We start from the raw sequence: 24,005 nt of genomic DNA, 5'->3' as shown, positions 1-24,005 counted from the left end.
TACCACAAAAACAATTTCCTCGTAATTGGTAAAATCCACCCTACGGATTGAGTTAACCGTTAAAAATACTCGCATCATACGATTTTCGTCATCACGACTGAAAATCTTTTGTATATATAATTATAATACTTTAAATACTTTAATTTAACAAATTAAAATTGAGCTGTTAGCGACACTTATCTTTTATAGCATCTTAAAACGTCTATAAAATTGAATGTTTAAACCTTACACATTAATTGATTTTAAATTGATCTTCTTTTAAAGAAAAAATCTTGTGTATGCGTGTGTACGTGCGCGCGCGCCTCTTGTGTGTGTGTGGTTGTGTGTTTGTTTATACTCGGTTCGCTATTCCCAGTCCGAACTGTCTAGTGAATTTAGTAATTATTTTTTTGCAAAGTTAGTTACTTTTTGACAGACTAAAAGTGGCTGGAAATTACTATACAACCAAGACTACGTACCCATAGCCAATATTAATAGTAAACAAACTAAATAGTAAATAAAATAGAACCATATTGTTCTGAAGCTATTTTCTTGTGGCATTTTAAATTAATTAATATTTAAATGGGAATAAGCCACAATTAAAGGTTAAAATACATTTATTGACGTTTCAATTTCCACTTCGGAAATCGTTCTCAAAATACAAACATTAGTAAATTAAACAAATTTTGTTTTGTTACTTAGTGAAAAATTCTTCTAATAATTTAATTTTATCTGACTCATCTATATTGACAATTCAGACATACATTATACATTTTAAAGTAGACGACTTTAAAATGATATTGCCAATATTGTTGAGTTGCGTTCCTGGGACGACTTTATTTATAAGATAGTTCATTCGATTACATGAAATCAACTTTAACGTGAGAATATCCGTCAGAAAAAATCATAACATGTAATTCGTCTTTAAAAAGACAAATACATGCCATGATGACAGTAAAATTCTCCCGTTAGTGATTCCATAGTAAATTATGAGGGAAAAACCAGGAAAAAACCTCATAATACTATCCCGACATGGTAAGTATTTGATCTTGCATTTAGTTTACCTTCAATAAATACCAAATTCCGACTTTATATGTTTGTTATTTAAAAATATAAATGATGTATTCTCTATATGTTACTGACTTACCAATACTGGTATTTTCCTTTTAATAACTTCCTCTTTCAATATGGGTAACCAGATCCTACTACATTCTGCCGAGGAATTCGCGACGCAATTGTGTCGCGAATTCCTCGGCAGAATGTAGTAGGATCTGGTTACCCATATTAAAAGAGGAAGTTATTAAAAGGAAAATACCAGTATTGGTAAGTCAGTAACATATAGAGAATACATCATTTATATTTTTTAAATAACAAACATATAAAGTCGGAATTTGGTATTTATTGAAGGTAAACTAAATGCAAGATCAAATACTTACCATGTCGGGATAGTATTATGAGGTTTTTTCCTGGTTTTTCCCTCATAATTTACTATGGAATCACTAACGGGAGAATTTTACTGTCATCATGGCATGTATTTGTCTTTTTAAAGACGAATTACATGTTATGATTTTTTCTGACGGATATTCTCACGTTAAAGTTGATTTCATGTAATCGAATGAACTATCTTATAAATAAAGTCGTCCCAGGAACGCAACTCAACAATATTGGCAATATCATTTTAAAGTCGTCTACTTTAAAATGTATAATGTATGTCTGAATAGTCAATATAGATGAGTCAGATAAAATTAAATTATTAGAAGAATTTTTCACTAAGTAACAAAAACAAAATTTGTTTAATTTACTAATGTTTGTATTTTGAGAACGATTTCCGAAGTGGAAATTGAAACGTCAATAAATGTATTTTAACCTTTAATTGTGGCTTATTCCCATTTAAATATTAATTAAAATAGAACCATATAATAAATAAATAAATATTTATTTATCTGCACCATATAATAAATAGTTATGTTAAATTATAACAACTAAAATATATTTTTTAAATATATACTACCCAAAATTTGATGGGTTTAGTATACACTTCCACTATTTAGAATAATTCTTCTTTTTTTAAAGAAAGAAGTCTGCCATAGTAGGATACTTGAGCTATTAATACTGAGAAGTAGGAATTGTGTTGTTGTAGGTTTCCGACAATGAATCTGCCAAAATATGCCCGAGCTAAGCGAATGGAGTATAGCAACAGACATTATCTGTTTGCCACAAAACATAAAAATTATTAAAATCTTTGTACAGTGTGTCCGTAAAGTAAGGAATAAATTTGATATTTCCTAAATGAAAAGCCTTTTAAAAAAAATCTAAAACACGTTGATTTTTAAATTTAATGTTCTACATTTTACAATAAAATTTCATTATACAAGGTGATACACATTACAGTGATGACGTCATCGGCTCTTTTTTTAAATGTAATACCCTATATTTTAGGACATATAATTTGAAAGATATGCGCTTAGAAAATTAATTTTTATTGATTTATAATATTAATAAATTATAGATAAATTATAATAAATAATTGAAAGTAATCCAGTAATTAATATATGACTTAACTTAACTTAACTTAATAACTTAACCCAAACGTTGTACAAATTCTTGTAGAACCTTTGTTTATGCTTTCTTGAGAAATATTGTTTATTTCTTTACAAATACTTGTTTTAAGTCTCCAATATTGCAGGTTTCGTTTTATAAACAACATGCTTTAAATGACCTCACATAAAATAATCCAAAGGATTGAGGTTTGGTGACCTCGCTGGCCATTCAATATGTCCACGTCTTCCAATCCACCTGTTCGGAAAAATTTCGTTTAGGTACCTTCGAACATCTAAAGCATAATGCGGAGGCGCACCATCCTGTTGAAACCATAAACTTTTATCAAAACCTCCTAGATTAATTGTACTGGGGAATAAATTAACTAAAGTAGGTACGAAATACCCACTTAAAAACTAAAGGTATGCTAACCCGTTTAAATTACCTTCGAAATAGTAGGGTCCAACGATTTTATTTCTTACAACGCCATCCCACACGTTTACCTTTTGCGGGTATTGTGTATGATGTTCCCGCATCCAGTTGGAGTTTTCTTTTGCCCAGTATCTACAATTCTGACTGTTGACCTCGTATTTAATTTGAATGTACCCTCATCAGGAAAAATAATATTTTGAATCAAGAGAGGGTTTCGGTGGCTGTTATCCATTATTATTTCGCAAAATTGTATTCTTTTATCTGGATCATCCTCGTTTAAATTCTTTACAACTCTGCATTTTACTTACTTTTAGGTACTTTATGTACCGTTGTTTTACAAACATTGAGATCACTACTAACCTTTCGAACAGATGTGTGAGCATCTTCTTCAAAAGCAAGTAGAACATCTAATGTAACATAATTTACAGAGGGACGACCTGATTTGCGTGCATTTTCAACCGTACCAGTTTCTCGAAATTTCTTTTCAATCTTACTTACTGTTGACTGCATGATGAGTATTTCTAGATATTTATCATTAAATAAATTACACACTTCCATCTGAGTTCGCGATTTGTCTCCATACCCAATCATCATGAGTATTTAAATTCTTTGCTTTACACTCAAATTTATTCTACTTAAAATTAATTTTAAGCAATAATACAGAACATTCACGAATTAATACAATTATTGTACTACTTAATTGTTATTGAACGTTACTAAAAATAATTATAGTTTACAAAAAACTAGAAGTAGGCTACTTTTTTGCAATTGATAATAAATAATTTATTTTCTAAGCGCATATCTTTTAAATTATATCTATTAGATCCGAGTATTATACTTTTTTAAAATCAGCTCATTTTTATCGATCTAAAAATGTCCTAAAATACAGGATGTTACATTTAAAAAAAAAGAGACGATGACGTCAACACTGTAATGTATATCACCTTGTATAACGAAATTGAAATGTAAAATGTAGAACATTAACTTTTAAAATCGACGTGTTTTAGATTTTTTTAAAAAGGCTTTTCATTTAGGAAATATCGAATTTATTCCATACTTTACATTGTATACAGTAATGTGTTAATTATTATTATAATTACTAATCGAATTAAATATCGATTTATCCAATGAAGACAAAGCGGTTGTTACATTTACAGACAAAATTCGGCCAGATGATATCTCTGTGGAAGTGTGGACAGGTTAAGAGCGGCAGGATCGATCAAATAGGCTAACAGGTTTGCTTAATAGGATTATGGAAGTAGGACAAATGCCAGACGGACATAGAAGCAGTATATTAGTATCTGTTAACAACAACAACAAAAACAAAGGAGATACATAACAATGCACAGACTTAAGGTCTCTAAAACTACTTAGTCACACCAAAAATTATGGAAGAGAGTAATTGATAGACTGATAGATAGATTCAGATGTTAAAAAACCGAAATATACCAAAAAATGCAGCTGATGGTAAAATACAGGAATAAAGATATCCTGGAGAGGTTTTGTAGTAAGCGCTCAATAAAAAAGGTTAAGGATGAATATACCATTTTTCAAAGTAAAAACGTTGCACGTCACAATTTATATAAAGTGACGTCACTTACATTTAAAATTTCTAGAACGTCAACCTTAGAGTTAAAATTTTCCTAACACAGCTAATAATACGAAACCCATACGGAACTGCTCGATCTTCAATATGGTCGTTAACATGGTATAATAATCAGAAAAATGTAATCATTTCATCAACATTTTAGTCACAGGAACGTCTGATCAAAATTTGCAAAATAAAACTACACAGATACTATCCACCATCAACAGTTATTTCTTATCCAACAAATTAGTTTTGAATAAAGAGAAATCAAAGTATATGATTTTCACGTCAAATAATTTATTAAACCATCAAGCCACTATAGAAGCAGCAATAAATAAAACAGACTGCACGAAGTTGATGGGGGTACTTCTAGACAGTAATTGTAAATGGTCAAACCACATTTCTAATTTGAAATCCAGATTAAGTAGCGCCTGTTATGCATTGAGAATTCTTTCACGTCTCTTTCATACATCAATATTAAAAACAGTATACTTTGCCCATTTTTACTCAATAGCCAAATATGGCATTGAAGTCTGGGGTTGTACCTCTGAATTAGAGCAGATATTCGTACTTCAGAAAAGAGCTATTAGGATAATGTATAAAATGAAATTTAGATATTCTTGTAGAGGCATCTTTAGACAAAACAATATTCTTACAATTCCTGGTTTGTATATATTTTCGTGTATAATGTATTTACATAGCAAAATTTATGAATTTAATAAATTTCAATTTAACCATGTTTATTCAACAAGATTCAGAGACAATCACTTTATACTTCCACAACATCGTTCTGTTTTGTTGGAAGATATCACACATTATGCAGCCACAAGTTTCTTTAACAAATTACCAATAGATATACGAATGAATTTACATCAGCCAAACTTTCGTAGGTGTGTACATCAATACATTTTTGAGCTAGAGCCATATTCTAAAAATAACTTTTAAGTATGTTTTATCGTGTTTATTAATTTATATACTTTTAAGATGTATGTCTGTAACTTTGACTTGTCATATACATGTACTTTGTATACTGTCGCATGTGATCAATAAATTTGACTTGACTTGACTTATATCATCATTATACTATTGAATCTTTTGAACACAGACTGTTCATCTTCCATTCTTTATATATATTTATAAGTATATTATTCAAATCAAAACTAAATTTCAAAATTTTACCCTCAACTCTGACTTTCATAATTACCCGACATGGGAGGGAGGAAGACACGGGAGAAAAAATTGGTTTCGGAAAATGTCCCATTGAACACGCAGAGGTCCAGAAGCTCTATTTGGACCCAATTTTCGAAGTTTCTACGGGTGAGAAATTTTACGCTTGAAAGATGTACTACCATAATGGAACTAACAAAAATTCTCGAGACTTATGCCTTTAACATGAAAAAAGGCAATGGTGAAGACTATGAAAAGTCAATGTGGAATACTACAGCAAAAATGGTATAAGAAAAATATTTTACGGAATACAGCATAAACATCGACCCCTTCACAGATATATCTTTCAAATGCGCAAGATTGGCCAGAGATACCAAGCGGAGGTAGCTTCAATATATTCAAGAAAAAAGAAACACCACCATCAAAAGCATTATCCACCGAAGAACTATTAAAAATCATCCAATGCTACAACGAGGAAACCTCTGATGGAGCACAAAAAAAGTTTTTTCGCATTTGCTTATTAGAACTTGCTTGGAGAGGCAATGGGGCCATAAACAGCAAGATTCACATTTTTCAGAAGCAATTTGATGTTATGGAATAATTAACGGGCCGAATTGATTACAATAGAATTTTTTTCTAAACAAATCAAGGCGGTTCGAAAAGTTTGGCAAGCAGCCAATGGCTGGTAAGAATTTCATCAAACGAAAATGTATGCCTAGTTAGATTATTTTTGAAATTAATGAAAAAAAGGGACCAAATATTTTATCAGACAGACTCTTTCTTACCGTTCACCCCAACTGGGATTGATCTTGGTTTAAAAACTGCCCACTTGGAATCACCACCGTATCTAAGTGGACAAAAATGTCATTTAAAAAAATTGAAATAGATACAAAAAAACATAAAATATTAAACCATTCTCATCGATCTTCAGCTGTGTCAGCCTTGTTCAAGCAAGGTGTCTCTCTAAAACCATATCTGTAGCTGAATTCCAGTCACCACCAGAAGTTGATCGAAAATCTCAGAACAACAAATGAAGCTGGATCTTTGAGTTCCCAAATGCTACAGGTCAATAATACACAAAATCATGCTTTGGTAGAAAAAAATGGGCAAACTATTATAGCTTATAATTTATAATAATTGTACATTTAATATTGTTAACAAATAAATAAAGATTATGTTTCGTTGATATGGTGCATTAATTGTCTCGTGAAATAGTCTTGTAGAATATCATTCGAGAGAAAATTATTTACCGGTAAAATTTTCTTCTGGTTTTATTCAAATTTGTTGCCTTTTGGCAATTTTCGCTTATATAATTTTGACAAAATCACTCAACTGACGTCTCGTGATTTAAGTGTCAAAATTTAATTCGCCAAAATTGCCAGGCAACTTTCATACCAGTCGAAAGTATTGCCGGCAAAATTTCTCTCTTATGGTATTATATAAAGTCGGTTCGCTATTCCCCGTCCGAACTGCCTAGTGAATTTAGTAATTATTTTTTTGCGAAGTTAGTTACTTTTTGACAGACTAGAAGTGGCTGAAAATTACTATGCAACCAAGCACACGTACTTATAGCCAATATTAATAGTAAACAAACTAAATAGTATATAAAATACAACTTTATGAATTACCGACAATCAATATTTATTTATTTGCGCCATATAATAAACAGTTATGTTAAATTATAACAACTAAAATATATCTTTTAAATATATACTACCCAAAATTTTATGGGTCTAGTATACACTTCCACTATTTATAATAATTCTTCTTTTTTCAATGAAAGAAGTCTGTAATAAATGTTTATTTAAGCAGTTAATACTGTGAGCTAGGAACTTTTGTGTTGTAGGTTTCCAGCTATGAATCTGTCGAAATATGCCCAGTTGAGCGAATGGACCTTGCGAAAAATGCCCGTGCTTTATTTGCATGTATTGGATATGGTGAAAGTATACCCAAGGTCGCATTGAACATAAATATACTCAGAGGTTGTTCTATCATTAAAAAATAAATTATTATCAATATAATTTATAAATAAATTAATATTGTAGTATATGTCTATGATTGTAATTATGGTTTATTTGTGTAAGATAATCATTCAGTTCATACACAAAATCATATGATAAAACAATGATTTTTTTACATTTTGTTAAATATTTTGTCAAACACTTTGACAATTATAACTTTCTTGACTTTGATTTTTAAAAAAATTCAACCTGAAATGAATTTAATTTTACTTTACATTACATTTTACTATTATTTAAATGGTCCATATTTAATTTAATAATGTTATTCAAAATATGTAGTTTTTCTCTTCAATTGATGTGCAGTATATAAAATAATATTAAATTTTTCGTTTTCTGAAAAAATGAAAAATCAGTTTTTCCAACAAAAGAAAAAACTAACTTATAAATTTCAGGTCTACATAATAATCTTTCATGCGGTTATACAAAACCTTGCTCTAAATATTTTATTCTGCCCCAAAATGTAATAGTGACCGACCCTTGTACGATAATATTGTCGGCCATAAATCAGGCCATAGTAAAGTCCGCCATCGTGCCGAGTTAACCCCGCAACTCACGTTGATTTACGTTTTGCAGGCCTCTGCTGAAACAAATAAAGAACTCGGCCGAATCCCACATAGTGCTGGATTGCTCGACGCAGAGGATTTACGACGTCCTGAAGCAGGCGCAACAGATAGGGATGATGAGCGACTATCACAGCTATCTTATCACGTCCCTGGTGAGTATTCCATCGCTTCTCTAGCCTACGCTTAATGATCACGTGACGAAGTTTATGGCAACTTTGGGACGGGGCTTGCTGCACAGCTGTCCGATATCGAATGTGTTCGTTTTTAATGCGACCTGGCCTGCGAAATAGCTATTTTCAGAAAGTTGAACTTCGAACGTGACTTTTCCGTCATGCTTTGATTAAATGGTAGGACTAAATCACATTCTACTTATTTAGTTTATAATTTACAGTTATTTAATGACACCTATAAAGTATATGCACATAAAAAATCTACAAACAATTAGTTATTTCAGTTGAGTAAAACGGTTCAGCGTCATTTACTTCTGTTCGTATTCGTAGTATAAGTTAGATTTTTCGTATTTATTATCGTTTATTTTTAAAACTAAACAAAGGTTATACAGTAGTAATGTACACATGTAGAATAGTGCTTGTTAATGTAATGTGTTTCCGCGCTTGCTCTCTCTGATACTCTTTGCGGGGTTCTGGAGACCTTCTAACCGTACTCCACATAAGCAACAAAATATCGTCTAGTTTCTGCGGTATTTGTTTTGAGTTGGTTGTGAAGCGAATAATCGCAGTTTTTTGCATAAATCTTCCCAAAATATCACTACAAATTATAATTTCACTATGCTTGAGTTATATATAAAAAAAATCGATATTTTCCTTCTTTTTTCGCATATATCTCAAAAACTGTTAGTTTTAGAATAATTTTGTACCAGACATAAAAGTTTTGTAATTAAATTTTACATATGGCATTGCTAGTTTTAAATTTTAAGAATTATTAGTAATATTGAAAAAATACTAAAAAAAAACACAAAAAAAGAGTTATTTTCCAGACTAAAATCGAATTTAGGTCTTTCATATTATGAAAACGAAAACTTTTTAATATGTTTAATGATAATTCAAAATTTCATTAAAATCGATTAAATAGTTTTTGCAAAATAATTTTGCAATCCAAATTTTTTATAAATAATTTTCAAAATTATTCAGGTCAAAAACTAAAACTTTAAGATACTTAAATTTTTTTTTTTTCATATATAAGAGAATTCAAGATTTCAAACGCATTTTGAAAAATTAAAATCTGTTAATCAGAAGAGCATAGGAAATCTCTAAAGTTTAAACAATTTTTTGAATTTATAATAATGATAATTTACAATAAATAATAAATATTTTTTGGTTGTTAAAAGGACCTATCAATTTTATTAATACGTATTTCCAAATGCGATATTTAATTGTTTACTCTACGAAGTTGCTATCGAGGATCCATAGAGATACCTTCTCTTGGGTTGGCAACCCTATTTGGGAGTCTTGCGTTGTCATAATGTAAATCTGTTTAAAACTAGAACATCAGTTAAATTTACCTTTGGATGCATCTAACATTTAATTTAGTTTGACATTAAAAACCTAACAAAGGCTTTCGATCGCATCTTAGTCGAAGACGTCTTACACCAAGAAAAATATGTTGTGATAATTTAAACAATTTAGGAGACTAATATTAAAGAATAAACAGGCTTTAAAGCCTGTTACATACACGAAGGAAGAAGAAAGAAAAAGAAGAAGACTCTAAAATGCAAAAGGATTAGTTTCCTGTTTATTGTATGTAATTAACGCTATAATGACTTTGGGTTGTTCGATAGTCTAAGGTAGATAGTGATTTGTTTATTTTTAAACGCATATCTACAATCTACTCGTAAACAGTGCATTGAGTAATTAGTAAATGTGATGACAATATTGACTTGATTTGGGCACCATCCACTGACGGTTCTCCATTTTCGTCTATGTAACCAGGTCTTCTGGACAAGAATTATTAGTCTTCCTCTATTGGTGGTGGATATAATTCACTGGTAATTTGGCTGTGGTGCGTTGAATTACGAATTTTGGTCTTGTTGGCGTGGACTGATATGACATCTTTTAAGGTTGGTACTCCTAGGTCATTGTGGACGGTTGCATTGCTCACATACCAAGGAGTATTAGCTATTATACGTAATGTTTTTGATTTTAAGGTCTGCAAAATTTTTGTGTTTGGAGGCTTGCTACAGCCCTGGAATTCTACGCTGTAAGTTGGTTTTAGTATAAATTTTTAAAGCCGTATTTTGTTCTCCAATGACAGTTGTGACTTTCCGCCAAGTAACTAATTCATTGGTTTCAATTTTATATAGAGTTTTTTTGGCGTTTATGTGTTGCTTCCAAGTGAGCTTTTCTTCCAAATGCAACCCAAGATATTTCACTATGTCTTTAGCAGAAAAAGAGGCGTTGTTTATACTAACTTGTGGATAGATGCGTCTTTTTGTTGAGAATATGACTTGGGCTAATTTTTCGTTATTCCAGACTTTATCAAAAGCCTGCTGAATAACGGGAACTTCTGAGGCACACATAGTGTTTTCTTCCAAACTTTTCTTGATTTTATTCACTACTATATGACACTGTTGGGTTGTTGAATATATTTGACGGAAACCAAACTGATGTTCGGGTATTATGTTCTTGAGTGGTACAGTTTCGCTTATTTTATTTAGCAGGGGACTTTCAAATATCTTGTACATTTATGGCATATTTATCTGGCATATTTTTAAGGATGTTCAGAATGGACATTGTCATGTTCTTCACATGTTGACCTCGTGCCTTTTCAAAATCATCAATCTTGTCGCTGTTACATGTCTAACGGTAAACCTAGTGCATGTCCATCAGTAGACGTTGTCACGTCCTATCACGTTCTACGTCAAATGTCACGTTCTGTTAGGCACTATACGGAAAAGAAGAAGAATTGACAGTTAATATTGAACGCTGACAGAAGCCAAACAGTTGGCTTCTGTGTGCCACCACCGCTTTCATTTGACACTCCATACGTCAAAATCAGGATAATAGCAACGAAGATACGTTATAGCGCCCATTTGGCATTGCCGCCATCTCTTTTTTTACCTTAACGTATTCGTTACCTTCTCCCCGTTCCAACGAGCCCTCGTACGACACGATCGACCCAATAAAAACGAAGATACGACGTAATGCCCTTTTGGCATGCTCCGATGCACACAGCACATACTGAGTTCAACTCCATTTTTCATCCCCTTTTTAACGATATCTCACACGTCATCCTACGTTAAGCCGTTTGGCAGTTACGACCGGGGGTTGCGATTTAGGGGGTGTGCCAGGAACCCCCTACTATATCTACTTACAATTTCTTTGATATATAATGGCAAATTGTTGTCTTCAGTATTAATGTTTTAACTTATAAAAGTAGATTTCCAAGCAGCGTTTTGTATTACAGCCGTTAGCTTTTGTACTACTAATTACAGCTCATCAGATTCTTTTATTCGATGATATAACCATCATATTCTCGTTAATGATGCTTTCAAATTATTCACATTTTGTTTTTGTTTTTGTAAGATAGTCTTAATGACTATTGATTGTAGATTATAGTTGTCCTTAATGTTATTTTTATCACGCTATGGTCCAAACTTAGATCAAAACTAGGCTTTATTTTTGAAGGCTGATTGGATAAACCTTTAAATATTTCAAAATCTAGCATGTCCGGAATTTTGTTGTTATCTATTGGCGAGTATGTTGGTTGACCTGTGGATAAAAATAACGAGTTTTTCTATATTGATCGATGTAGTTATACCTTTTTGTTGTAGTTAGTCGTGACTCTCTGAAACTTATAATATATCTATTTTGTTAACTTTTAAAAATAACGTAATTTCTTGGACATGATTTGTTAGGCCTTTCTCGTTCCAAACAAAGTCTTTTCAAAATTGTTTTCTAATGGATAATGCTTGTACCTCAACTTTTTAATACTGTTTTTAACTTAGCTGGTAGATACAAATTTTATTTTTTTCCGGTAACAAACAAAAAATATAACACTAAAAAACTTGATACAAATATTAGAATAGCATGTACTGTTTTGTTGTTTTTAACTATAAAGAAAATTGTTCTAAAATATTCATAAACGTATGCCGAATATATTTCCATACATGACTTGAAAACAAAAAAAAAATGAGACTAAAAGCAAGCACTTCCTGCACATCGATCTTAATATACAATCTTCCACATTAGGACAAGCACAAATTTTATAGTTGTGGCACGCCAGCTCTATAAATATTTCCCAGCCGCTGTCCAGCTTTTCCAGTCCCGAAGCTGGCATAAATAACGAGACGTGATCTATATGCACGATCTTGAAGCCACTGCGGGTCTGCAGGGACATCATGAATGTTGTTGATGAATAGTTTTTAAAAAAGAGCGTCAATGCATTGGTAATGGTGATTTGTTGGATTAAAATACGTTGTTTACGATCTTTTAACCATATTAAAATATGTTTTATTACTTAAACAGTATAGAGGGATCTATCATCTAAATTTTTAATCAAGAATAAAGAAGGTTCTCTTCATGTGATGTAATTAATAATAATACTAATATTATTGTAGCACTACGAGCCTAGTAGTCTTATGGCTTGATGTACTATTCCTTTCCACTCCCTTTTGTCAGTCGCTTTTCTTTCCCAGTTCGTTACGTTAAGTCTTCTCATATCTTCTTTAACTTCATTGCTCTATCTTGACCTCGGTCTTCCTCTTCAACTTTTTACTACCAATGCACTAGATAGTACCATTCTGGGAATTATATATATACAAGGATTTCCACAGTTTTCACTGTATTCCTTCACTCAACCGTTTTCTCCAATTTTTCCTGTTTAGCCAGTCCCCTTCCTGTAGGTTTCTTCTACTCATTGCTTCGTCCACCTCATCTCTGAAAGATCTTCGGGGTCTGCCTCTCTTTCTTCTTCCTATCGGGCTCCACTCTGTTATTCTATTTATTCACCGATTTTGGTCTGCTCTTCTGACATGTCCGTACCATGTTAATCTCTTCTGTTCGATGTAGTCTATTATGTCGGAGTTCATTCCCATTCTCCTCTTAATCTCCATGTTATTTATTCTGTCTCTTCTTGTTACTCTGCAGCTTCTCCTTAGGAATTCCATCTCTGTTGCTCTTATTTTGTTTTTGGTTTTCTTATTTATTGTCCAATTTTCACACCCATAAGTGAGGATACTTCTTGTCATGGTATTATATATTTTTTTCTTTGTTTTCATGCTGATGTTCTTATCCCATAGTACCGGGTTCAATTTTCGTATGCAGTCTCTTGTTTGTCCTAGTCTATTTTTTATCTCTTCCTCCGTTGTTCCTTTGTTTGATATTATGAAACCTAAATACTTATACTTGTCTGTTCCTTTGATTTGTTTACCTTCGTCTATTTCCAGCTGTTTTATTTCTGTATTCTCCGTTGTTAGGTATTCAGTTTTCTTTAGGTTTATTTCCATCCCATTCTTTGTATATTCCTGCTCCAGTTTTCTCATCATAAAACTGAGGTCATCCTCGTCTTGTGCGATCACTATTTGGTCGTCGGCAAAACTTAGCGTATATAGATATTCGTTCCTTACTGGTATACCCATTCCTTCGCACTTTCTTTTCCATGGTTTCAGGGTTTTTTCCAGGAATATTTTGAACAGGGTGGGGGATGTGGAGCAACCCTGTAGTAGTCCCTTTGTCGTCTTAAATGGCCTGCATATTCTATTGCCCGTTTTGATAGCTACTTCGTTATTCTTGTAGAGTGCTTTTACCGCGTTTATTAATCTTCGTGGAACTTCGATGTCTTCCATTGCTTCCCATAGCTTGGTTCTAGGTATTGAGTCATATGCCTTCTTAAGATCAACAAAAGCCAGATGGACGGATCTATTTTTGGCCATTCTTTTTTCTATTAGTTGTTCGACCGTGTAAATGTGATCTAAGCATGCTTTCCCCGCTGTGAAACCTGCCTGGTCTTCTCCGATTTTATCTTGTATGTATATTTCTAATTCTAGATAAAATTATTCTTTGCACATAGCCCAACCATCTAAATCTTTGTGCCTTAATTACCGCTAATATGTTGAGTTATTGATAAAGCTCCGTTAGCTCGTTATTTGTTCTTATTGATTGTTCATTTCAGTTTATCTCACCAAAGATTTTGCGCAAACTAATAACAACTCTTGGTGTTCTTTTGTTGTAAGCCATGTTTCAAAAGCATACGTCACTATCGGCCTTATTACGATCTTGTTGTGGCAGCCGTAGCTCAGTGGCTATGTTAGTGGCTTAACAAGCTGGAGGGCCCGGGTTCGAATCCCGGCACCGACAAAATTTTCAATATCTAATTTAACTGAGCTTCCACCGTGCTTCGGAGGGCACGTAAAGCCGTCGGTCCCGGCTACGTAAGTAGTCGTTAAGTCATGTTAGGGGCGCTTGCGCGACCTGAAAACCCTAACATTAGACCTTAGCCAGAAGGTTACACGAACTTTACTTGTTTACGATCTTGTTTTGCTCTTCGAGATATATTTTTGCATTGAGAGCCTATCTAGCCAATATTTTGGTATCTATTCTTCAAAGTTAGGTTCTCTTGTGAAGTCATTTCCTAAGTACTCAAATATTTTAACTTCTTCGAATTTATATTGTGTTCCCTTTGCTGTTGTCATTGTTATGTATTGCTTCCAAACAAATTGCTTATTTGTCCATTTCATATACTTCTTTTTGCGTCATTTATATACAATCCTTTTGTTGCTGCCGTACCTTCGAGTTTCATGACTATTTCTATTAGCTCTATTTTTCTTCTAGCATAGATTACCAAATCGTCCGTCAATGCTAAGCACTGATGTTCTTTGTGGTAGATTAGGCCTGTTCTATTAATGTTTGCTTCATGTATCACCGTTTCTAATATGCTAAATAACATAGATGGTAATGGATCACCCTGCCGCACTTCTTTTACCGCCAAATTAATTTATGCTATATTATTGTCTATCTTAGCTTTATCCACTGGAAAAAGAATTTTATCGCACTAATAAGCTTTGGACAAACATCCATATCCTGCAGTACTCTGAATAGTTCCCTTCTTTTGACTCAATCAAAGCCTGATTAAATCAATGAAAATAACCATTGTATCTTTCTTGTATTCGTTGCTTCTTCTGCTTCTTCTTCCTTCTTGTACGTAGGTGTTAAATCCCGTTTCTTCTTCAATATTGGCCTCCTAAATTGTTTATACAACAACATATACAACTCTGGAGAAATACCAACAGAATGGCTAAAATCTGAGTTTATTGCACTTCCAAAAAAGCCAGGAGCCAAAAAATGCGAAGATTACCGTACTATAAGCCTCATGAGTCATCTCCCAAAATTGTTCCCAAAGATAATTCATAAGAGAATCTACAAGCTGTGTGAAAGTCAAATTTCGCCCAACTAGTTCGGGTTCACAAATGCTGTTGGTACTAGAGAGGCCTTGTTCTCAGTACAAGTCTTACTCCAGAGATGCAGAGACGTCAACTGCGATGTATACGAATGTCTGGTTGATTACGAGAAAGCGTTTGATCGAGTACAGCACGCCAAAATGATGCAAATACTAAAAGAAGCAGGAATTAACAACCAAGATCTGAGAATAATTAGAAGTCTCTACTGGAATCAGACAGCAAATCTCAGAGTTGAAGGTGACCACACTGACTATGTGAAAATCATGCGTGGAGTGAGGCAAGGCTGTATTTTGTCTCCTCTAATCTTTAATCTGTACCCTGAAAGAATATTTATCGAAGCTTTGCACGAAACTGTAAAAGGTATTCTACTAAATGGTTACCGGATAAACAACATCAGATATGCAGATGACACCATAGTATTTGCGGACAACTATAAAGACCTACAAATTCTTATGAACAAAATCACGTATTACAGTCAACAATATGGACTCAATATAAACGTTAAGAAGACAAAGCTTATGATAATTAGCAAGAAAAGAATAACAGGAGGTCAACTCTACGTCAACCAATCCCTTGTAAAAAGAGTGACGCACTACAACTACCTTGGCACCATAATAAATGAAGCATGGACCAACAACCAAGATATTAGAGCACGCATCAGAAAAGCTAGATCCACCTTCAATCGGATGGGGGCTTTCTTCAAGAGTCACAACCTCTCTCTTGATACAAAAGTAAGAATGCTGTGATGCTACGTCTTCTCTGTCCTTTTTTATGATGTTGAATCGTGGACCTTAAACGAAGATATGTGCAGAAAACTGTAAGCATTTGAGATGTGGCTATATCGGGGAATGCTTAAGATCCCGTGGACTGACCAAGTCACAAATGAGGAGGTCCTCAGAAGAATGAATAAGAACCGTGAGGTACTGACAACCATCAAATCTCAAAAGTTACAGTTCTTCGGACATATTATGCGAAATGAATCCAGATATGCTCTCCTTCAAGCCATCCTGCAAGGAAAAATATTTGGAAAACGAGGTTCAGGAAGAAGAAGAACATCTTGGTTAAAGATCCTTAGAATCTGGTTCAATACAACATCTGTGCAGCTTTTCCGCGCTGCTGTAGATAAGATAAAGATTGCCATGATGATCGCCAACATTCGTAACGGATAGGCACATCAAGAAGAAGAAGAAATTGTTTATATTATTGCACCATCTTTTTTTGGTCTGCCAATACTTCTTCGTCCATTTGGTGACTTATCTCGTGCTATTTGTACTATTCCATCCTCTGCCATTCTACTAATGTATTAAATTTATCTTTTTTGCTAAAATTATCATATTGTATTTCTCGCCTGTTGTATTGAAGATGTGTGTTAATCTTTGGAGCTCGTCTTCTGTCTCGACGATTAATGCGGGGTCGTCTGCTTAACGTAATATTTGGATTTTATCCATGGAGCTGTACGGAGCATTATTTATGGAGCTTATGGTCAAAAAATGTATTATTGATTCTTAGTTCGTTAAAAGCACATAGATTAGCCATGAGTTCTCCATTTGCGTTGACATGGTTTTAATTAAATCTTTGTTTTACTCCTGGAACTATTTTATTTCCTATTCGTGCATTAAAGTCACCCATACGAATTTAGAATTCTTCATGAGGTATTTCATCCAGGATGTTTTACAATTGTCCGTAGAATGCCTCTCGTTCCTCCTTAGGTTTGCAGTCTTCGGAGCTATAGATACATATGACATTTAATTTTTGGTAGTTCATTGTGATGTTCATATGTATTATTCTTTCGGAGATGTAACGGTAGTTATTTATGTTGTCTTTAAATTTTTTTTTGGACAAGTATACCTACGCCTGCTCGTGCTCGCTCTTCTTTCTTCACTCCTCTGTATGCTAGAAAATATTCGTTATAGTATCTTTAGTCTTTACCTTTCTTCTTGGTTTTTTGGATTGAACAAATGTCTTTGTTTTTATTTATCAGTTCTTTTATTATCTAATGGTCTTTGTTGTTGAAAGAAGTGTAATGTTCCATGTTACTAATCTGATCGTGGGCTTATTTTTCCTTCTCGTTTTCCTTTTCTTTACGTGGTTCGTCATCTTAGGTTCCGTCTGGTTCCGAGGCTTTATATCGATTCTTTGAGCCTTGTTTTCTTTTACAATAGGTAAGATGCTAATCTGCTTTATCTGGCCCTGGTATTCGTTACTTTTAGCCTGTATTTCTCGAAGGGTGAAGATCTGATCAACAGTACTTCTGCCTTTTCTAAACCCACACTGATATTTCCCTATGGTTTCATCAACCTTCCTTGTTGCTTCCTGTTGCTTCCTATGTTGTTTAATCAAAAATGTAATTTTTTTAAGTTTGCATCTCTGGAAAATGCATATTCTTAATGCAATTTTTTGTTTATTTATGATCGCATTAGTTTACAAAGTTTCTTCACTTCATTCAAAAATGCTCTCACGAATGGAATGCACCAAACTGCATCCCAATCTGTCTTACTGCGCCAATTGTCGAAGGTTAAATCCATTTTGGGGCTTCATTGCCTCGACTATTGCTAACTTCCGAGATATTTACCTACACTAAAACTTCTGAGACACTATGTATAGTACGAAGTATAAATACATACATAACATATGAGATCAATATTGCTTATAGTTTGTTCCTCCAGCGTATTAGGATTTAAGTAGGGTAATCCATTTGGGTATATCGATTTTGTTTTCTCTAGAGGGAATAATATTTTTCTTTTCCCATGATTGCTGGCAAGCAAAACACGAAAAATCAGAATAATAAAACAAAACAAACAGCAGATGAAAAAAATGTTTTGATTAAACACGTTGTTTTGGTAAAAAACATGAAAACAAAATATATCTTGCCTGTTTTTTTGTTGTTGAGTTTTTTGTTGAAAATTTGCATTAATTTTTAAACCCAATATGCCCAGTTGAATATTCACAGATTTCAATTAAATTTAAAACAAATCTACGGAAACAGAATATTTATGTAAACACTTCGAAAATGATTGAATACGGTTACAATTACGAATTGGCAAATATCGGGTCAGTATTATCATCCATGTAACATACAAGGCCATTTAAATGTACCCATATCTACTAATATAGAGTTCTTTACAAACACACAATGTAAATTAAATATACATGGCCAATCAAATTCTTGTATAACTAGTACTATGTCAAATTTAATATAATAAACAACAACATTTAAATATAGATATTAGTAAAATACAATTTACGCGACTTATCGACTTATCGAGATTTAGAGCCGATCGGTAGGCCGTCAACGGGGAAGACACTATTATAAGAAAACAAATAGACTATTTACTGTTTAACAAAAGATATCGAAATAGTTTCAACAGTGTTAAAACCTACCCGGGCGCTGATATTCAAGTTGACCATAATCTTTAGTGGGCGTGTATAGAACCAAGTTAAAAAAAAACACGCGAAAAAACTGTAAAAAAAACATGACATGAGAACACTGAAATGTAGTGAAATAAAAGAAATAGTCAGCAAAATAATAAATAGAAAATTTAAAGAAATCGACAATACAACGGAAAGCAGAGAAGAGAAGAGATAGAATCCCTTAATAAAACGATAAGCGACATTAAATACAATTTTATGAAGAACGAAAAAGGTAAGAATAAGACATTTATGACCACAGAGATTCTGCAGCTGATGGAAGAAAGAAGAAAAAACAAGAACAATAACTCTATGTATAAAACATTACAACGAGATATACATAGAAATATCAGAGAAGCCAAACAGAAAGAACTAGAGAAAAAATGCCAAGAAATCGAAATTCTACAAAGTAATACGACTTCAACGTGCATAAAAATGTAAGGAAAATTACAGGCAAATGTAAAAACAGAAGAGTAAGTAAACTTGTTAATGACAACGGAGTGGTAATCGTGGACAAAGAGAGTGTTGATAATACCTGGAAAAATTACATACGAAACTTATTTTTTGATAAGAGGGAGAACCAGTCCCCAATACCTACCACCTATACTAGTGGCAGAAATAAGAGCAGCCATAGTATCAATAAAAGAAGGGAGGTCCAGGACCAGACCGAATACAGTCTGAATTTCTTAAATTTTGATGATTAATATTTAAGAATACTGTGTAAAACCTTCAATAATATCTATGACACAGGCAATATTCCAAAAGATTGGCTAGTTTAAGAATTTATTACGTTAACAAATAAACAGGAAGCGAAAAAGTGCGGAGAATATAGACTAATAAGTCTAATGAGCCATACACTAAAACTTTTTCTTAAAATTAAACATCGCAGAATATACAAGCTATGCAAAGAGAGAATACAAGACACACAGTTTGGATTCATGAAAGGCGTAGGTCGAGAGATGCACTGTTTAGTCTACAGGTGGTCTCTTCTTTCACAGATGCAGAGATATGACTTGCGATATATACACCTGCTTTGTGGACTACTAAAAAGCATTTGACACAGTTCACATATCACACAGTTCACATATCACATAGGGTATTATTATAAGAGATTGAAAATTGGGACAGAAACTATTGGGCTAAAGATAGGGCAAGCAAAGTAAACGATATTTATGCGAACGGCACTCAGGGTTTATTTGGAGTAGCTGGGTCGTGGATAAGTGAATGAAACAGGGGGATTAGATTAGGACTACTACAAAAATTGAAACAAAAGGAACATATGAAGAGATACATGAGATACATGAATCTCCTGGAACAAACAGACAAACAAAACACAAGAGTTCCCTCTAGCTATTTGAAATTGAACGCCGCTTCGAGGAAGCTTCCTGCTGGAGAAAAGAAAATTCCTCCTAAATAGTTCTTCCATCCTAAAAAACACAAAAAGAGGTTAGGAGACTTTTTTTTTAATAAATAGACAAAATGGTTCAGAGAAATAAATTAAACATTTATTGTTGCCTCAAGACAAACAGTTACAAAATATAGATGGCACAAAAAATATTATATTAATAGTTACAAAAGTAAATACAAAATAACAAAGAGAAACACTTACTATGTCCTATCCGTTTACAAGTGGGAATTGCTACAAAACTTACAAATGTTACTGGGCTATAAACTGGGTCAGAAATAATTTATTACAAATAAGGAAATATCTTTTTAGATGAGCTCTGTATAGAGGTTAACCTTTTTCAAAAAAAAAAAACAAAATAAACTAGTGCAAAAAAAAATAAAACGAGCTGTCATACGTCAACATTAAATTTTAAATCAGGACAATTAAAATGACAGCTAACCACGCCCTAAGACATATATTTTTAATTATTACAAATACTTTACAAATCTTTATGAAAGCAATTATTATTATTAGAAAAAAAATGTCTATCGTTACTTTAAAATTTTAACACAAAAAAGTTACCTGGATTGCACTAAAGTTACTTCAGATGATTTTTGGGGTCGGAAACTGGACCTTCACTGCCACGCAAAAAACTGTATTTATATAGACTGGGAAAGATGCTCTGAGACGGACTGCTTAGGACATTGAAGAATTGATGTCTGAAGTTGATACTGGCACATTGCACACACCCTGGAAACGGCTTCTTAAAAAACTAGAACCATCGTTATACTTCAAAATTGTTGCAAAACGCCATCTTACACATCTCTCATATGAGATATGACACATAACAAAAAAACAGTGATTACTCGTTTAGAGTTGACACAGTACTTTGAGTAAACATTCCTTTTTTTTTACAAATTTCCTGATTCCTACACCGACTAACTAAAACGTCCGCTTACGATCGCCTACATTTCAAACCTAAAACTTGAATTCATTTTGACCCTCGATATATCGGCCGAGGCTACCAGATTTGCGTCTCACCTCTCTCCGGTTTCTTCAAACATCAAACAACTCCAAATTCCTGTTAAACCTATCTCAAAACGACCTTGAATCACTTCCAGTTCAAAACTAACACGTACAAATAAATAAAACCAAATTTTTATCGCAGTTACAAACTGGAATTTGGAATTTTTTTCTTTTATATCCAATGTAAACATAGAATTGGGGAAATATTAATAATCGGGCCAGGGACGTACTAGAAAATTGTTATACCTTAAATATTAAATAGTTTAAGGAATTTTTTGCATGCTACATTCTAACAAAAGCCCAAATAGATGATAAAGACCGGCGTATAATGCAAAATTTATACTGGAACCAATCAGCCACAATAAGAACAAATCTTAAAGATGCAAGCGATCCAGATTCTGCGAGGCGTTAGACAAGGATGTATACTTTTACCTATATTCAGAGGAAATATTTAGTGAAGCCTTGGAAACTTGCGAACATGGAATCCTTTTAAATGGAGAACGTCTAACCAACATCCGCTATGCAGATGACACCGTTAATTTTGCAGACAGTTTAAACAGTTTATAGCAAATATATATATAGCAAATATAGCAAATATATATATATAGCAAATATAGCAAATATAAATATAGCAAAATCTATCTAGCATTATTGGCAAAACTAAAATTAGAGACGTCCAACTACTTATCAAGAATACACCGTCCAATGGACCGAATAATACAATTTACCTATCTTGGAACAACAGTAAACGAACAATGGGGTCTCTCACAAGCAGTAAAATGTAGAATAGAGAAGGCTAGAAGTGCATTCAACAACATGGCCAAACTCTTTAAAAGCCACAACCTTAATCTGAAGATAAAAGTAAGACTTCTACGATGTTATATCCCCTCGATATTATACTACTGAGTTGAATCGATGCCTTTGAGATGTGGCTATATAGAAGAATCCTAAGGATATGGACAGACAAGATGACCAACGAGACTGTAGTACGAAGAACGGGGAAAGAAAGAGAAGTTATGTATCCGAATAAAAGGAGAAAGTTAGAATATCTCGGACACATAATGAGAAACGGCACTAAATACAGATTACTTAACATAATCCTTCAAAGCAAAGTATTCGGAAAGTGAGAAATTGGGAGAAGAACATCATGGTTAAAAAACCTGAGGTAATGGTTCTCCACAACAACAACTAATATTCTACCCAGAATGATCGCCAATATTCATAACGAATAGGCACCAAAAGAAGAAGGTAGGCCATCACGAACAAATAAATATACTAATTTTAATCTCTCTAGTATTCATGTAGTTTACCATGATTCGATTCATCCTCTAAAAAATTCCATCTTGCTGAGGATGCAAGGATGGTATTTTGTTTGACATCATCTCATACAATTTCTCATACCATGAACAGTGTGATAATAATATATCATTACGTATAAGAAAAATCAATCTGAATCTTTATATATTAATGATCAATATCTCCATTGACTTACAAAAATTAATTAAGCATTATGAAAAAAGTGTGCAATATTGTATCTTTTGTTTTAGGATCTTCATGGGGTCAACTTGGAGGAGTTTAAGTATGGAGGCACTAATATCACGGCTTTTCGGTTAGTGGATCCAGATGGGCCAGAGGTTCATAAAATCCTTAGGGACTGGAACGCTGGAATCGATATCAAAAACAGAAAAGGAGAACCACCGCCATTGTACCGAGTAAGTGTTCTGAAATATTCGCTAAGCTTTTAAATATGTTGGCTTTTTTTAAATTATTCAAACATTTTTTGTTTGTATGTTTTTATTGTTACGTTAAAAATTTCAATGTGTTAACTTGTATTTGATTATTCTGTTAAAAAAATTAAGATAAATTAATTGCTGACTAATTAAATAATAAATAATAAACCACCAAAATTCCAAAAGACTGAAATTTACGAGAAGAGGAATTTAGAATGATTATGTCCTCAAAATCTTATATTTTTTCGTCGTTATTGAAGAGAGTCTGGAATCTTTAAAAGTCGGGATGCCGCCTGACTGACCTTAGTGCAGGATTCGTTCATCATAGTCTCGGCATAGTTTCCGAGGTACTTTAAAACGCCTTCTCGTCACCAATTCTATGCCGAGCGCCTACCTTCTAAATCAAACCCTCCTCTAACAGCGAACCGAAAGCAGAATGGCCACTGTAAGGCCGAGCATCACTTTCCAAAGCACTGTCTTTATTATCCACAGACTTTCAACAAGGACACTCCCTGTCTATTTTTTCTGTTTTCCCTTTTTTGGTTACAAAAACTGGCTTTTTTTAGAGGAACCCGGGACCAGGTCGCGCGTGGACGACCCTTTCCTATAGTCTGACCCACATAGTCTAACTTATACAGTCTAATTAACTTTTCGTCTGTTATCAAAACGTATTTCCTCAACTTACATCATCTTTTCCTCTTACCTTTGCCGTTGGTCTAGCTGTCTTTCTTCCTTTTCTTTCTTCTGGATCA

The 24,005-nt window shown here is 33.3% G+C and overlaps 1 protein-coding gene across 3 annotated transcripts in view; it reads left to right on the top strand.

Annotated features, from left to right (window-relative positions):
- Window positions 1-24,005, top strand: part of KaiR1D (Kainate-type ionotropic glutamate receptor subunit 1D) — a 362,951-nt gene that overhangs the window by 193,439 nt on the left and 145,507 nt on the right. For all 3 annotated transcript variants that reach the window (XM_072520792.1, XM_072520790.1, XM_072520791.1), the window contains exons 6-7: window positions 8,299-8,440; window positions 23,071-23,235. In XM_072520792.1, coding sequence (XP_072376893.1) covers window positions 8,299-8,440; window positions 23,071-23,235 — 307 coding nt within the window. The remainder of the gene's footprint in view (window positions 1-8,298; window positions 8,441-23,070; window positions 23,236-24,005) is intronic.

This window comes from Diabrotica undecimpunctata, chromosome 1, assembly GCF_040954645.1.
Source record: "Diabrotica undecimpunctata isolate CICGRU chromosome 1, icDiaUnde3, whole genome shotgun sequence".
NCBI classification, from domain to species: Eukaryota; Metazoa; Arthropoda; class Insecta; order Coleoptera; family Chrysomelidae; genus Diabrotica; species Diabrotica undecimpunctata.
Note: the sequence above shows the minus strand (reverse complement) of the source record. Positions and strands in the feature narration are given on the sequence as shown.